This window comes from Drosophila teissieri, chromosome 2L (genome assembly GCF_016746235.2).
Source record: "Drosophila teissieri strain GT53w chromosome 2L, Prin_Dtei_1.1, whole genome shotgun sequence".
Classification (NCBI taxonomy): domain Eukaryota; kingdom Metazoa; phylum Arthropoda; class Insecta; order Diptera; family Drosophilidae; genus Drosophila; species Drosophila teissieri.
Genome location: NC_053029.1, coordinates 14,693,988 through 14,707,309, shown reverse-complemented (window position 1 = coordinate 14,707,309; position 13,322 = coordinate 14,693,988). Strand labels below are relative to the sequence as shown.

General features: G+C 42.9%; 2 protein-coding genes across 2 annotated transcripts; one reads left to right on the top strand and one right to left on the bottom strand.

Annotated features, from left to right (window-relative positions):
* Positions 1-1,486: 1,486 nt before the first annotated feature.
* LOC122625884 lies at positions 1,487-6,105 on the top strand. Its single transcript, XM_043805932.1, has 8 exons — positions 1,487-1,858; positions 2,152-2,271; positions 2,623-2,710; positions 2,815-3,218; positions 3,400-4,103; positions 4,174-4,344; positions 4,408-4,561; positions 4,624-6,105. Exons 1-8 carry the CDS (start codon positions 1,487-1,489, stop codon positions 5,173-5,175), a joined length of 2,565 nt encoding a protein of 854 aa, XP_043661867.1. The 3' UTR covers positions 5,176-6,105.
* Positions 6,106-7,928: 1,823 nt separating this feature from the next.
* Positions 7,929-9,063, bottom strand: LOC122622512. The gene has a single exon (XM_043800997.1). It carries the CDS (start codon positions 9,036-9,038, stop codon positions 8,013-8,015), a length of 1,026 nt encoding a protein of 341 aa, XP_043656932.1. The 5' UTR covers positions 9,039-9,063; the 3' UTR covers positions 7,929-8,012.
* Between the last annotated feature and the right edge of the window lie 4,259 nt (positions 9,064-13,322).

Genomic DNA, 13,322 nt, shown 5'->3' with positions numbered 1-13,322 from the left:
AACTCAGCAATTCCCTCGCAAAAATATAAAGTGAAAAGTGGAATGCCATGAATGAGAGTCAATATGTAGATATGCATTTGGCCCAGCACACATTTCACTCCCACTCGCCATTCTTTCCTTCTCGTAGCTTCTGCCTGTTGCAATTTGTTCCAATTGATTTCCAAACACTTGGAATTTATTGGTTTTCAGAAGTTTGCCAAATTTTATTGTTTCCGCTAATTTCTTTTGTCCAGACCGGGCCGGAAATAATCGACATGTGGAGGGGTCCAAAAGCCATTCTTGGTCGAAAAGTTTCCCCGGAAACGGAATCCTTTGAATTGCGGAATCTTTGTCCTAATATAGGTGTTTTTGGTTTTATTCTTGATTTTGATTCACTTGAGGCAAAATTATAAAATGTGTCCTACACTTATATATCATCATTTATCATTATTTATTACAAATTTAGAAGACCATTAATGAATTAAATTTCCTTACATTTTGAGGTATGTTCTCTAAGTTTCTTAAATCAAATTTAGACATAAAAAGTATTCGAGTACCGCTAAACAATCTTTAGTAAAATAGATTTAGTCTATAAATTAAAAAAAATGATTTTAGAATTAGCGCCCTAAAAAGCGAAAGTATTAAAATACATAGTTTGTAAATGTCTTTAAAATTCCATGTTCTCTGGGTGTTGTTAAATGTACATGCATAAATTCTAGTGTAAAAAATAAATTATAAATATTATGATAGCAAGTTTTGTGAATATCTGGCAATGTTCGGTATCATCTGTTGGCGTCCCATGTCCTGTGCGCATGTCCTTCGCCTTGAGCTTCTCAGCTGTGCCGCATTGTTTTCCTGCTGTTGTCGACGCGAGTAAAATGCTAAGTTAAATGCCAAAAAATAATAAATAAACCACAAAAATCGGTGTCTACCAAGAATTCAAATTGTTACTATCAGAGCGTGTAACGTTAAGTGGTAAAGAATCAAAGTTACTTGCCAATCAAATTTTCATTGAAAAGGTGATAACCAAGTGATTGCTAAAACTTCACTCACTATGTGAAACTAATATAAAAGAATCGTCTGAATCCAAAAGTCGCCTGGAAAAAGTATGATATGGATGTATAATTGGCATTTTTAAGGACTCCAGCTGCTTTTTAAAAAATAATTCAAGCCAATCTTTGCACAGATTTTATTGATTTTTCCTTTCCAATTGGCCAGCAAGGAAAAGTGTCCTGAGAGCGCAATCTCCGTTTGCTCTCGGCTTTTCCTTTCCGCTCTCTGAAAAGAGCCGCTCTCTATTTCCACTTTGTTTTGCTTAGCTTGTTCGCAAATAAACAATTCGAAAACCTTAAAATGCATCCAGCATAAAGAAATTGAATAATATAAGTTGCAAACGCCATAACATACAGATGAAAAACTCCACATGAGTGTTCAAAAAGTATACGAAACATAGGGAAAAGTATCGCCCTGATTCCGAAATCTAATCCCCCGCTCCCTGCACTCCAACATGCTGAATAGCCGGAGCCCCCCACAGTACAAGCAGCAATCCCCGGGGGGCTCCGTTGGCTCCGTCGGTTCCACCAGCTCCACGTCCCAGCTGCTGGGCCACTACCAATCCGCCTACGGACAGCAGGCTCACTCGCACGCCTGCTATCAGCACCACTTGCAGCAGCAACATCTGCAGCAGCAGCAGCTGCAGCCGCATCAACAGAAGCAGCAGCATCATCACCACCAGCATCACCACCACGGAGCACGGACATCCCTCACCCCCACCATGAAGCGGGGCAAGAAGCAGTGGGGCACCAGGGAACGATCCGGCATGAGCTTCCTCATCGTCATCACCTTCTTCGCCGTCTTTGGCTTAATCATTCTAACGGAGGTAGGTGCAAGCTATCATTGCACCATATGCAATATGTATGCAATACGTACTAAATTATTATAAACAAATGATGTTGGTATTATGACGTCGAAAAGAAAAGAACCTTTTCAAGTCGAATCGACTAAATGGAAACTCTCGTGCAAAATTGGCATGGTACAGAGAAATCCTCTTGAAATTATGAACATCTTTAAGCTGCAAGTGTAAATTTGCCCACCCATTTTAATCAAAACTGCGAAAGCCACTTGCAATTCAAATTGACCAAAGGACTTTTCTCCGCCCCCCTTTTCACGCAGGTCTTCATGATCGACGAGCGCACCCACAGCGGCATGTTGGCGATGAGGGCGGGCGGCGGGGGCGGTGCCAGCCTGGGCGGACGGATGGGCGACTCGATGCCGGATTATGATAATGTTAAGGTAAGTTGGACTATGCAAATCAGCCCAGAGCCCACAGCCCAGAGACGGCTTAGCGGACAACTCGTTCGTTAGGTTCCCGAAGAGGCGGTGGGAACATTAAAATGTGCTGTTTGGCAGGCTTAAGAGAAAGGAAGGAATAACTAACCAATGAATTTGGCTGGTTGTATAATTTGCTTGGTTTATTTTTTAAATTAGGAAATTAACGTACGTACAGTAAGTGTACTGCACCGTAAAACCGCAAAGAAATCTATCTTATTAGTTTCCAATGTATAAATAATTCATTTGTAAAAGGCTTCCAAAAAAATATATTTTATATCATATAATTTCATTTTATTACTAAATAAATTGCAGGATGATTACGATCTACTGGATGCCAGCATTTTGAGTGATAATAAATTAGGATTCGTACAGCTGCGCGACAATAAATTGAAAATTCAAGGTAAGAGTCCCAGCACAAAAGGCTGCGTGACGGCACCGAAGATGTCTGCGACAATGGGACATTACGTATACGCCGCGTGTCTCATGCATTTTCCAATTTCACAGAAGCCGCAGGCGCCGATGGTCAGCGCCTGGCCGGAATGCTTCTCAATGGTGGCGGAGGTGGAGCAGGTCCGTTCGGCGTGAATGTACCGCTCATACCCTGGGGCCAGGTGCTGCCGGACAAGGTGGAGGAGACGCTGCCCCACTTCCCGTTTGGCACACGGCCCACCGACGGCGCCTGGCAGGTTGTCAACGGCACCCGCTTCAAATTCTTTGTCTACTCCGCCTACTTCGACCGGCGCGAGGGAGCTCGCCTGGTGCGAGTGGTGGGCGCCACCAAGACGCGGGGCCCGGAGCGGGTGTGGTGCCGATTCTGGTACGGACCGAGTTCTGGCAATGGCACCGATGCGGGCTCCTCCTCGGCACGTGCCAAGTATTCCTCGGCCACTGTGATGGCTCGCGTCAAGGTGAGTCCTTAATTTTATTTCGCATTTTCCACACGACCGCACGGAAATTCAATTGATATTTTAGCACTGATAGACTTGTACTGAAATACAAAAGAATGCAGTCCGAATATAGATTTATTTCTATTTCTCTCGGTATGAGAAGTTGTTATTTCATAATACAAATACCAATTTAACATTCTAGATTATCCGTGAGAACTGGAATCTGAAATACAGCGCCTGTTTTATCCTGTGTCCAGTACGAACTCCTCCCCTGGCAGTTCCACATTTCGTGAGTGTGGTTTCCCGCCTGCGTGCTCCGCCGGGCAATTTGCTGACCCTGCGGAACACCGACCAGGATGCGGACTTTGCGGTGAGCCCGGCGCGAAATTCGAGTGTCAGAAAAGGATCGCCTGTAGGTCGTCCTCCGCCGAGTGGCGATAACATACCCGACCGCATTGCCATCTGCGTGAAGCCCTTGCACTTCAACTACGACCAGGCGCTGTATCTGATGGAGTACTTGGAGTTCTATGCCCTACTGGGCGTGTCCCACTTCACCTTCTACAACCACACCTTGGGACCCCACGCCTCCTGCGTCCTGGAAAGCTATCGAAAGGGTCTGGTGCCCGGAAATCTTACCGCCCACGATCTGGAGCCACTGACGCCAGCGGAGGCAGCCAACAATGCCACGCCCCGTGTTCTCAGGACGCATTATCAGCGACCCACGGTCAGCATCCTGCCGTGGAATCTGCGCATGCGCAGCCAGAAGGAGATCCGAACCGAAGGTCTCTTTGCGGCCCTCAACGACTGCCTCTACCGCACCATGTATCGCTACAAGTATCTGGCTTTGGTGGATCTGGACGAGTTCATTGTGCCGCGCTACTCGGATACGTTAAATGACCTCATTGGGTGAGTGGAACTTTTACTTGGAAACTCCGAACTCAAATAACTGGTGCATGGTTTATTATGGTTCATTCAGATCCCTGAATCAGCGCTTCCGCAATCGCAACACGGGAGCCTATTCCTTTCAGAACGCTTTCTACTATCTTCAGTTCGCGGATGACAGCCTGGCAAGTTCTGGAATAGAGGGTGGCAATGACCAACTGGCCAAAGTACGGGCCAATCTAGTCACTCAACGTAAGACACGAAGGTAAATAAATCGTTTAAGGAGAAGGAATAGGAATAATATATACTGATATCTAAACTTTCTCAGGCGATATAAACTGCACCCTCAGAAGCAACGATCCAAGTACATCTGTAAGCCGGAGGCAGTTGTTGAGGCAGGCAACCACTTCGTTTGGGAATTTGCACCTGGCAAGGGATCCCTCAACGTGCCGCCAAAGGAGGCCATTCTGCAGCACTATCGGGTCAGTGTATAGCCTTAAATGTTAAATAAATATGTATTTTATAATTTCATTATTCCGTGCAGGTCTGCGAGTTCGGAGGCAACGACTGCATCAAGGCGCCTTCGATTGTAGATCGAACGACCACAAAGTATGTGAATCGCTTGGTGCAGCGGGTGGATGCAGTGTATCGTCATCTGCGCCAGCGCTGCGACCTACCAGCTCTGCCACCGTTGCTCAAGACCAAGGAGAATTCCCAGGAGAAACCCATAGAAATGACCAAGGAGAGACCCAAGGAAAATAATAACGAAAAGACTAAAGAAAAGCCCCAGGAAAAGCACAAGGATAATCCGAAATTGATGGAGCAAAAGAGAAAATTGGGTGCAACAACGAATGAGAGTTTAATCAAAGGAGTGGCCACAGCCACAGCCACAACAACGACGAAGGCAACAACGAAAGGAGCGGCAACGAAGCAGCAGCAATCCATCCCAGTCACCACACCCACAAGGACCACGACCAGGACTTCGACGACACCCAAGCTGTCGATACCATCGGCCAATGTGCGCAAGAAACGGAAGCTCATTGTCTTCGAGATCAATGATTTGGGGGTGCCCGTGGCCAGGGTGGAGTACCAATGAGATAGGGACATTGCTGGAAACATTTAAGTGGGGCTTTTGGTTCATTTGAGTGCCAATTAGTTTGAGGATTTAGTTGGTTGTGTTCCGGTGCGGTTCATCAACTTAATTTGGCCATTATCAGAATGCTCAACAAGTTAACTGACCCTAGGGATTTAAGTATGTTCATTTGCTCACCGTAGAAATAAAAGGAACGCACCTACGAACCAAAGCAATATCATAAGATTGTAGCAATATGATCTCAAGCCAATGATATCAGCGAAAATCAAGTTGGTTGTTCCGAAAATTATTTAAAATTCCTTTAAATAATGTCTGAGTGCTAAGGAATATTTTTAGTTATTTATTGTAAAATTTCCCGATGAAACAAGGGATGTGAGACTTAAATAATACTCAAACGATGCTAGTTAGAAGCAGCTACGAAATTATAATCACTAATCACTGTTTGGTTGTTCTCTTTAATTTGGAAAATATGTTTTCCCGATTTTGGTAGTCCTAATGCAAAATTATTCCTAAACAAAATTCAGAAAATTCCTAATGCGAAATTCATATGTAATCTAAGCCATTGTTTCGTGTTGTAGAATAAGCAATAAGGTATACAAAAATGAACTTGAAGCAAAAGCATGCAAAAAAATGAATATGTATCTGTTAGAGCAACATTACCAATTAGCAAAGGAGAAACTCCTTCGAGGTATGCGCTTAGTCTCTACATTAGTGGGCTAAAAAGCTTAGGACTTCTTTACTGGTCCTTATCTTTTGGCTTGTGCATGAGGCAGAAACTCAGAATGCTAAGTTAAGAATTATCACAAACTGAATCGAATTTCAAATGCTTCGAAATCCGTAAACTTTTTGTTTGGCTTAGCGCACAAAAAGTATAAGTATTAAGTAAAAAATAAACAGAAATCGGAAAACAGATTTAGTGGTCTATAGGTATTAAGGGACACTTTCAGATACTAAAGAGATCTATTCAAAAACATGAAGTCAATAAAATTGCAAGTAAGCAAACTAAGATAGAAAACTTGCGTTTTATTTCGGCAAATATTTATTCTAAAGCGGTTAATTTAGTGCCCCTCGTAAAGTCATATAGGGGAAATCGTACCCTTTTTATACTAGGCGTAAAAGCTATAAATGCAATTCACGCAGCTGTATGTTAGTTATGTATTATGTATTGCTAGTTGTACGGAGCTATAATATGAATATGGTGAATCTGTTATATGTGATATAAAGCAACACATTTATACTAAGAAATCTTAAAGCATAAAAGAACAAAGCGCTTGTAAGAGATTTACCACTTGTTGTGTTTTTTTACTTTTATATTTTTATAGGAAAGCACAAAAGTTAATTTTTATAGAAGTTGAGAAGTCCTGTGTGCTAGTTGTATCAAGGTATAGTTTGATTATTATGGCGATGCTGTTATATGTGGCTTAAAGAAAAATATTTTTACTGAGAAATATCAAAGCACAATAGTTCAGAGTGTTTATAAACGCTGTACTCGCGTAGTGTGCTTTTTCAATTACATTGTTATAAAAAAGCACGAAAGTTTATTTTCATAGAAGTTGAGAAAGTACATTATTGTTATACATTTTGTTTCTTTTGGTAGGCAACAATTTACGTTTATAACTGCTATGGATGTCCTGAATGCTAGTTTTACTGTGGTATAATTTGAATACTATGGTGATTCTGTTATATGTAATATAAAGCAACATATTTTTACTAAGAAATATAAAAGCACAAAAGTTCAAAGTGTTTATAAACGCTGTACTACGCGTTGTGCTTTTTTTCAATTACATTGTTCTAGGAAAGCACAAAAGTTAATTTTCAAGGAAATTGAGAATGTACTTTATTGTTATGCATTTTGTTACTGAGGTTTTAGTAATTTGAATACTATGGTGAATCGTTATATGTGATATAAAGCACCACATTTGTACTAAGAAATATTAAAGCACAAAAGTTTAGAGTGTTTATAAACGCTGCAGCGCGCTGTTCTACGCGTTGTGCATTTTTTCAATTACATTGTTCTAGGAAAGCACAATAGTTCATTTTCATAGAAGTTGAGAATTTACTTGAGAACGTTTATACCAGCTGCGGAAGTCGTGAATGCTGGTTGTACTGAGGTATAATTTGAATATTATGGCCAATCTGTTATATGTCATACAAACCAAGCCATTTGTACTTAGAGAAACTAAAAGCATAAAGGCTCAAAGTGTTTATTCTATAAACGCTGTATTGCTATACAAAAGCACAAAAGTTAATTTCTATAGAAGTTGAAAATGTGCTTTTTCGTTTTGTACATTTCGTTGCTTTTGGTATAACACAATTTACGATTATAACTGCTGGGGAAGTCCTTCTAAGGGGAATTCACGCAGTTCATTTGTGAGGAGGGGATGTGCTATGAGTGCAAGTTGGATTCATTTTCCCGTTTCTATATTAGTGACCACCCTTATTTAATTGCCATCTAAAGGTATATTCAAATGCACTTAAATAATTTATCTACTGAAGCTATATGGCTTTAAATTGCAATAGCTGTCGTTCCTTAACTGAAGAACTTAATGTGACAATATTGCACCGTAATTTTATCGAGAGTCGAAAGCGTTAGCAACCGCAGAAAATGTGTTGCATCACTTATGAAGTTAATCGGTATCTGGATTGTGAATTTTATCTGGCAGAGTCCGATTTCAAGTCTTGTTAACAGATATGCAATTTGTTGAGATTATTGGCATAGTTTATTAAGAAACACGATGAAGAAAAACAATTTTTAATTTAGTTGCACTAAGAGTAATTTATTTTGCTGCTTCTACCCGTTGCCTAAATATTATACGATCTTGTGGATATTTCTACGAGGATTATTCACTCACGGTGGTCGTTTCGTCATCAGAGCTAGAGTCGTCTTCGGTTGAGTCCTGCTGCTCCTGGTACCGCTTGATGATCTCATCCAGCTCGCGCTCCACGTTGGGCTTCTCCAGCTCGTGCTGGGCGAGGGTCTGGCCCACACATCCACTGGCGTTCAGGCCGATGGCCAGCAGTCGGATGCCTTGGAGCTTCAGGGTGATCAGGTCCGCGGGAGCTGAAGCGAGTCCGCGTATCGCCTTTTCGATGCCCCTGCGGCAGGACAGGAAGTTGAGGTTGGACTGGGCGCAGAGCTCGATCTGGGCGGTCAGGTTGTTGGTGGCATTGTAGTATTTCACGACGGCCTCATGGACATTTTGCTCATACGTGGCCTGCTGCACTTGCAACTCCTCAATGCAGCTGTGCAGATATCCGGAATAGCGGGAGACCAGCTCATCAAGGATCTCCTCGGCCTCCTCGTTGCCAACTCCATTGGTCTGCTCATCCACTCGCTTCAATTGGGCGTCACCCCACTGGCTCCACTGCTCCTGGATTATGAGGGAATACTGTTCTTTCTTCTCCTCGATCCTATCATTGAGGTTATTCACGGCAATTTCCAGATCAGCTACGGAGGCATTTATGGTTTGCAGTGTTGCGAGGGCGTCCTTAAGTGTCTTTCGCTGCAGGATGTTTCTCACCCGATCAATCTCCTGGTGCACTCTGTCGATGGCAGCCCGCAGAGCCTCGGAGAAGTCGATGATTCCCTCGGTGGCGGCTATATGAACAGCATTTGCGATTTTATGGGCAAACTCCACCGTTTCGTGGGTGTACTGGATGGAGGAGTTCCTTATGCTGTCCAGGAACTCGCCAGCTATGGCCGTGCCATTCTTGGTGGCATCCACAAACCCACTGATGATTTCTTGTCCAGTTCTGTTTAAGGTTTCGAAAACGTCATCCAAGAATCCCAGATTCGGTGTGGCCACCACGCAGCTGGCGCTGATGGCCAAGGCGAGAAGGAACACCGCTGACTTGGTCGAATGCATCGTCGGTTGCCGGATAGCCTAATCATTCCGCACCCTGGAGCACCTTTTATATATCTCGGCTACGTGCGCTTGGGCAAACACGTTCGCTGACTAGTTCAATATTGGAGCAGGGCGGCATTTTATTAAATTAGTTAATATTTAATCAGCCGCTTTCCACAATGAGTGAATAGTGCATGCTGGTTGGATAACTTTACAAAGAAAGCTCTCGGCACATTTCTTCAACGAAAACGTGTTGCATTACTTAGTAATAACTTAGTAATGGTATAATGTACTCTTAGTATGTTGAACAAAAAATATAAGCCAAATTTACTACGCCACACAATTTTGTAGTATTGTAATCACTGCAAAATGCAGTACTCAATCAGAAATTCATAAAGAGAATTGCAACCAGAGCGCGAATGTAAATTTTAATAAAACATAGCTTTTTAAAATCCACTCCCCTTAAAGCATGCTTACAATAAAACCACTTGGCTTAAACTATGAAAATAAATCAAATAAGTCAATTTCGCGTGCATTAAAACTAAAGGCTCTTTATGCGGGCCACACACAATCGCAGCTGGTTATAATCCCACCCTGCATTTGCACAAGGACAAAGGTTAAACTCTGCTTTAATTTTGAAATTTATATGCCTGCGAGACAAAGGAGCGAGTGTTTACGCTCAGGTTGAACCCTTTGTGGCGGACTTTATGCATTACTAACCGAACTGGGAGGTTCTTTTTGGGGGGCGTGGCAGGGAGCACACATAATAATTGTCTTCGGCATGCCTTTATTATGACTTTAATTGTTGCTTGACAAACGTTGACACACACCGACATGAAATGCTCGCCAGGTGAGTGTATACATATACAAGTATATACATTCAGAGATATGGAAAGGAGTCGGCACAGTGGGTGGTGAGGTGATGGGGTGGTGATGTGGCGAGGCCTTGAGCGACATGCACCATGAACATTTTATTAGTCTGCTGTTAGTTTTGTTTAATTATGCTGTCATTAACTTTGTCGCACAGCCACACGCCCGACTGCAAAACAAAAGCTTACATGTCTCAACGCAATTATTGCCGGAGTGGCCAACAAAGTGCTCCATGGACAAGGACAATGGGATGGCGTAGCTATCCCACAGTCTTCTGGTTGCCATTTTTTCCTGGTATTTTTCCAACCACCCCTCCACCCTTCCCCTCAATGCACAGACATTTAATTTTGCATTTTCCACTAATTGGCTTGCATACTTGCCATATTCTCGCTTTGCTTAATTAATATAATTAGAAATATGTTTCACCTCAAAAGAAATTCAAACCTCAAAACCGTTTCAATAGCATTCGGTGCCGCTTAGCTTATGATAATGATGCCGCAATTGCAATTACCTGTTTAAATAAAGAGGTCGCTCGGGTCGAATGGGCAGTAACTTGCCTTTGGCGGATCACGCTCATCATCGCCCCGATTCAAAGGACTTCACGTGTGGAGTGGGGAGCTCGGCTTTATATCAGGAAAGCAATTTATCCGAGTAGCATAAGTTTAAATGCTGGCTCACAGTAATGACTCTACACATATCTCTTGACCTTAATATAATATATTTGTCTAACACATAATAAGTATTTATTAGGATGGGAGAATCCAACTTAGTATTGAGTAGAATCCACTTAGTAGTTGTATAATAGTTGTTGAGCTCTATACCTTACTTTACTAAGTACTTGTACTCTGCTGGAACTTGAAAGAGGGTTAAGCACTTTGATATTTATTAAAAATAATACCACTGATTTATTGAAATAAAATATGTTTATAAAACAAGACGACCTGAAGCAGGGCATCCAGGCATTCAGCACATGGCCGTGCCATAACCTGTCCTTTATGCTTTCTGCTGACCTCGGCAGCCTCCATGAATGCCAGCAGGCTATCGACCAAGGAGCATGGAGGAGAATGTAAGGACCAGGATCAGGCGGAGGATGCCTGAAACGATTCCATGCCGTTGCAATCGCGGCCATTAAGTCATTTTGTTTCCTGTAACATTTCCGGTATCTTTTTAGCGTCGTCGCCGCTTCGAGTGCGGCGCTCTGGCAGCTGGAGGGGATTCTGGGAGGTCAAAGGGCGGCGGATGGCTCCAAGTGCTGCTGATTGGGGGTGCGGCGACTGGTTTTGGGTGGTGGCGCTGCGGCGGCGAGGCGGTGTGGCAACAAATGCTTTTAAAGTAGATGATGGCGTCGGCTGGCGGGTCAATTTATTGCTTACCAAATGTGCTGCTGGCCCGGGTCCGAATGCAACTGAAGCGCTCCAAATTGCAGCACGTAAAGTGTTCTCTGAAATTAACTTGGCCCCCTTTCAGGCCTGCCCCCGATAAGGAGATATATAAATAAAAAATAAAAAATATGCGAAATAATGGCTGTATTAATGATGGCCATCGAGCTTCAGGGGGCTGCAAAATGTATTGCAGCTTCAGCGAAAAACGGATGATAAAAGTTCGATAATTCGCTTTTGCACATGTGAGATTAAAATAAACCGAACAATCTTCTCAAAGTTATTTGTATGACCAATCATCTTAATACAGCTTAAATAGATCAATATTTTCTTCACTTTGTTCGAGAATATTTTATTTTCCCAATTCCGTGCACTTGCTTCGCTCACAGAGCACAATAAATATAACTTTTCATGAAAATCAGAATGAAATGCATAAAAGCACTGAGTGCACTTGCATATTTTCCTAAAATACCATTGCTCTAAGTGAGTGCAACGAGTGGAAAATTTTCGAGCGCATTATTTTGCATATGCAGGCGACCATGATGAGGGCCGCTTTTCCAAATCCTTTAGGACAAACAAATACGTATACTTAACGCGCACAGCATTGCTCATACGCAGCGTGGCCCGCTCGAAAGGAGCAGTGCGAGAACGGGAGCTGCCGTGGCAGGTTGGCCACTGTGTCCCGTGGCGCACATAGCAGCAGATTTAGTGCGCCAGCTTTTATCTTGTCGCGCTCCTGGACGCTTTGGGGATCAGGTGGAGGCGCCAGGTGGCAGCAGAGTAGTCCACTGGAGTACATTTGTACATTTGTACATTTGTTCAGAGGCGAGTGTACACGTATGCGAGCACATGAGGTGGCCAGGAGGCGCACTCTCGACTCCAACTGTAAACGTATCTCTGGCCATATCTGCTCCTCCGTATCGCTCGGCACAATCCCATCAGCCCCGGCTAAATGTATAACAGCAGTCACTTAGCGCAGTGCCATCCTGCCATCCTACCATACTGAAATCCTGCCATCCTGCTATTCTGCAATCCAAACCACCGACCTAAGAGCTGGGCAACATTGTATGGGTATCTGTGTGTGCGGTCGTTACTTCATTGGCACAATCCCCAGACTCGAAAATGCTCGCTCCTGCTGCCTTCATTGTTTTGCTGTGCATTTTATTTTATATGTAGCAACCTGCACTCTTTTTTTTTGCCACGTATTTTCTTTTAATGCGCTGCGGATTTGCTGTGAAATATATGCAAAGTGGGAGGTGGACTGGGCGGTGCATATCCCAGGCCCACCTGAACCATCCACCTGAACCACCCACCTGGTCTCTCTATCTACAGTCTCCCAGTTGGCACAGCACTCTTATGCTAATTAAGTTTATGCTAATTTAACTTATTGCCACTAAGTTGGCCCACATATGCGGCCAGCCGCAGGAGCCATCACCTTATTCACCTGCCTTCAGGCCAGGCGAATTTCGGCAAGCGATCTGCTGACACAAAAGCTGGGAGTAAATTAATTCGTTAAATAAGAGGGAAACGTACCTAATTTATATAATTAAGAGTAACTGTAATCATGTTGCTACTCCAAATGATGCGGGGACTTTGGGGGCTGCACGCTTAGTTTATTTATTCACTTTACTTAAATGATTGAAACAGGATATATTGCTAGGTACCCTTTGCTATCAACACGTCATAGGGATTTTTGTCCTATCATTGGATCTATAATTTCGGTTCCGTAAAGCAGGTCTAGATATATCAGCGACCTGATGGGTTCTTCAGATTCCATATGTAATGTAATGTCCATTAATAGAACTGTCATTAAATGATAGTTAGATAATACAATATATCAATTGATTGATTACATACGTGGCGTTTGAACCATATATGCAAAAGCACATATGAAAGTATTTTGAGGGATTAATTAATCAATGTAACCACGAATATGAGAATTAAATATTCAAATTGAAATTATTTATTGAATGTGTATAGTGAAGTAATTTTCGGCTGAGCCTCGAGTATATTCCCCCGGTGAAGCGAAAACCTTCCGTTTGCCAACGTTTTCTGC

Bases quoted from the DNA above. Each gene is read 5' to 3' on its own strand.
- LOC122625884 (XM_043805932.1), top strand. From the start codon at position 1,487: ATGCTGAATAGCCGGAGCCCCCCACAGTACAAGCAGCAATCCCCGGGG. The intron at 2,272-2,622 runs GTAAGTTGGACT...AATAAATTGCAG, and splicing joins CGGATTATGATAATGTTAAG to GATGATTACGATCTACTGGA. The intron at 4,345-4,407 runs GTAAATAAATCG...AAACTTTCTCAG, and splicing joins ACTCAACGTAAGACACGAAG to GCGATATAAACTGCACCCTC.
- LOC122622512 (XM_043800997.1), bottom strand. From the start codon at position 9,038: ATGCATTCGACCAAGTCAGCGGTGTTCCTTCTCGCCTTGGCCATCAGC.